The sequence below is a fragment of the Gregarina niphandrodes genome (genome assembly GCF_000223845.1).
Source record: "Gregarina niphandrodes unplaced genomic scaffold scaffold00067, whole genome shotgun sequence".
NCBI lineage: Eukaryota > Apicomplexa > Conoidasida > Eugregarinorida > Gregarinidae > Gregarina > Gregarina niphandrodes.
In genome coordinates this window covers 15053-18737 of record NW_011645833.1, presented here as the reverse complement: position 1 = coordinate 18737, position 3685 = coordinate 15053, and the positions used below count along the sequence as shown (strand labels likewise).

General features: G+C 50.7%; 1 protein-coding gene across 1 annotated transcript; it reads left to right on the top strand.

Moving 5' to 3' along the window:
- Window positions 1-177: 177 nt before the first annotated feature.
- Window positions 178-2661, top strand: GNI_179060 (hypothetical protein; the record flags this gene model as incomplete). The annotated part of the gene is made up of 1 exon (XM_011135173.1): window positions 178-2661. One exon carries the CDS (start codon window positions 178-180, stop codon window positions 2659-2661), a length of 2484 nt encoding a protein of 827 aa, XP_011133475.1.
- Between the last annotated feature and the right edge of the window lie 1024 nt (window positions 2662-3685).

The window sequence follows — 3685 nt, the reverse complement described above, 5'->3', positions numbered from 1 at the left end:
TGGTGCGTTGGTGTTGATGTCATTGCGGAAGGACTTGGGCGGGCCGTTCTTTTGGTTGCTCGACCGCTGGGACGAAGTGAGGCGGCTGGAATATAAATACCAGTTCTCCTCGGGAAGATGTTGACGGTGCCCGGGCAAGGGAGATCATCATCTCTGTGGACGTATTGTGCGCTAGGCATGTCTACAAGAGGAGCTATTGAGTGTCCAGGGTCGTTCGCAGTACCACCTGAAGTCGTTCCAACTGAAGTCGTTCCAACTGAAGTCGTTCGAACTGAAGTCGTTCCAACTGAAGTCGTTCCAACTGATTCAGGAATTTGGACCCCGAACGTGTCGAAAAGGGAGCTGAACGAAAGCGGTTGGAACTGGCCAGCGACAGGCTACGAGTCGTACTGGATGAGTCGTTTTTGGCTGCCGTTGGACAAGGAGGGTTTCGAATTGTTGGAACGCGATATTTCAGCTCGATCACACCAGTTTGGCCGAAAGGTTTGGGAGCGCAAAACGTCTGCTTTCTTGGATACTCTCAGAAACTCAAGACTCTCGGAAACGTGGGCACTAACAACGGACATGAAACGTCCAAATTACGTTCCCGTCTTAGCCAAAAGGGGGTCGAGAAATAAACCGGTTAATAGAGTGGTGAGTAAGTTCGAGACATACAAGATTTTGTATCGATCGATATCCGTAGATGCATGGAAGAGGCTCAGAACTATCAACGCTCGCAGTTTTGAGACGTGTGCACTTGCTTATGTGGAACTTGGTTCTATTATATCCAGCTATTTTCGTCACCCTTACGGTCTTGTGGACCCGGAAATCAAGACTGTGATTGAGAAGATGATGCCTTCCATTAAGAGTGGCTCTCTTGCGAAACGGCGGCGTTTGTGGATCGTGGGATGTCTTCTACAACACGCCCAGGCGTCCATACCCCGGCTCACGGAATTTTGCACGAAAGATTTGGAATATAGCCCCTGTTGGCCACAAGAGGGTCTCGGGCTTCACTGTCTCCTGGTCTCGGGGCACAAGGCTGCTTCTAAGAATTATTCGTCGATAAGATCGTGTTTATTGAAAGACATTTTATCAAAACTACCGGTTCTATCGGCGCAAGAATTCGCAGAATTAACACCGAGAAAGCTAAGGGACTGCATGAAGAACTCGGCCCTTGGAATGGCGGTCCAAAAGCCTTTGGGTCAAGGAAACTCTGATCAAACTGGAGGATCTTCGGAGGATGATCTTCCGGGCAATGCCCTAACAAATGAAGGACCTTTTAAGTCACAGCCAGATGTGTATGGGGAACCTCACGTCGATGAAGGCGGTTGGGATTGGACAAGTATCCCAGAACAAGAGTACGAGTCGTACTGGATGAGTCGCTTCTGGGTGCCATTGGACGATAAGGGATTCGATTTGTTGAAGGGAAGAATTTCAGCTTCAGCAGGCCTTCGTAGTGTGCAGTGGCGCGCCACAGGGGTTGCGTTCCTTAAAAGTCTCCTTAGCTCAGGGCTCGCACAGCCGTGGTCATTGGTAGAACAATTGGTGCGCCCAAATTACATCCCAGTCATTGCTAAGAGACGACGGGCTGCCCATCTGGCTAGAAACGATTTCGAAGCATACCAATGGCTGCATAGATCGATGTCCCAAAAGGCTTGGATGAAGCTGAGAACCGTGGGGCCAAAAAGCTTCGAGCGGTGTTCACTTGCATACGTGGAACTTGCCTCGATCATCTCCGCTTATTATCAATCCCCTTACGGCCTCGTCGACCTGGAGATCCAGGCCATAATCAACAGTGTGTTCGCTTGTAGTAAGGCAATACATCGACAGAGACGGCGGAGCTTGTGGACCGTGGGATGTCTTCTGCAACATGCTAAGGCTTCCATCCGACCGCTCATAGAATTTTGCGTCTACCAGTTGGGGTACAACCCCGGCTGGTCGAAAGAGAAACCCTTGTTCCAGTTTACCAGGCCATTTCCACGATTGTGGGCTTCTAAGAAGAGTCCCGCCATCCGTCTACGTTTGTTGGCTAAGCTCTTGATGGGGTTACCGGTAATTTCGGCCCAGAGATTCGCAACACTAACTGGAGAGGAGCTGAATGACTGCATATCCCACCCAGCTTGGCTGGCGTCCGTTCCGCCTTTGGACCAAGAAGGATGCCCCCCGGCTTCGGTGGAATGTTTGGCTACAGAAGGCGTAGCTACAGAAGGCGTAGCTACAGAAGGCGTAGCTACAGAGCAGGACGTGGGCCGTGTGCCTGGCACAGGCCCGATCCCGCTTCTCGTGTTGGTGGAGTACCTAAGACGGGGCGTGGCCAATAGGACCGCGATGACGCAAAAGAGAAAAAATCAGCAGGAACATTCTCCGGTGGCGAAGAAAAAGGTGGGCTTGAACGGAGCTGAGATACTTGTGCCTGAGGCTTGGTTGCAGCCGATGGTAGATATACCCAGTATGTCACATTCCGGCCCCTGCAACGATCTCATGGAAATCAGGCAACAGTCAAGAAATATACCGGCCATTCGACAGCTACAAGAGCTCGTTAATAACTACCCAGAATCTGGAGTAAATAGTGGGCTTTTGGACGCATTCGCCGAAATAACGTGGAAGGAATATGAGTCAGTTTTATCGCCTCTCCTGGACTACTTGATCAAGGAGCTGAACGGAGCCTCGACCACATCCTAAAGCACTCAACAGTGGTTGGAAAGGCCCCGCTATGTCTGTGGAGTAAGTGTGTATTATACACGCAGCCGAATTCTTGGCCATCGTTCTCCTCGTGGTGAGTATTGTTCATAATTGCTCTTCGAATTCTTGGCTAACTACTTGTGCGTTAATTGACTAGGACACCATTTTCTGACGTGACAGCCTCTCGTCTGCCGTCCGATTAGTACCTCAACCAACCATACATGAGTGCGATCATTATCCCCACAGCACAATCGGGATTGCCGTTAACTGCGTCTTGGATCGTCTTTTCACAGAAACAAATGGTGCCAGCAAGCCATCGGTATAGCCCTCGGGAGTCGACTATGTTCGACGTTTCATTCCCCGTCAACATTCCGATCCGAAGTCATGGGACAGAATGCCACCGACGCGCAGTCAATGAGTGACACCGGCGATCACACATGTCTGCAATCAATTTACCTCCCGGTGCAAAAAAGCGCATTCTCCACAGCCGGGGTCCTTGACATGTACGAAAGACGGCCGCCTTGTGCTGAGCACCTTCAGATTTGGTACCCTTCAGATTGCTTTTTTTGCCGTCCATATTGTTCTCGTTCCGAATGGCTACACGTCATTCCCGGATAGGCAGCCCGGGTAGATAGCCCCGGGTAGACCTTCAGCAATGGTCCTAACTCCCCTACCCTAGGTCTTCTCCCCTACCCTAGGTCTTCTCCCCCTGCCCTAGGTCTTCTCCCCCTACCCTAGGTCTTCTCCCCCTACCCTAGGTCTTCTCCCCCTACCCTAGGTCTTCTCCCCACCCTAGGTCTTCTCCCCTACCCTAGGTCTCTTCTCCCCTACCCTAGGTCTTCTCCTCGCTCTAGGAGCCCTTTCTTACCAGTCTCAGAGCTTGTACTGCTTGGTTCCTCTTACTTATGTATTTGTACTGCTTGGTTCCTCTTACTTATGTATTTGTACGGCTTGGTTCCTCTTACTTATGTATTTGTAGAGGAACAAGTTTATTTCCTGTCGACCAAGTAGTCACAGCAGTAAG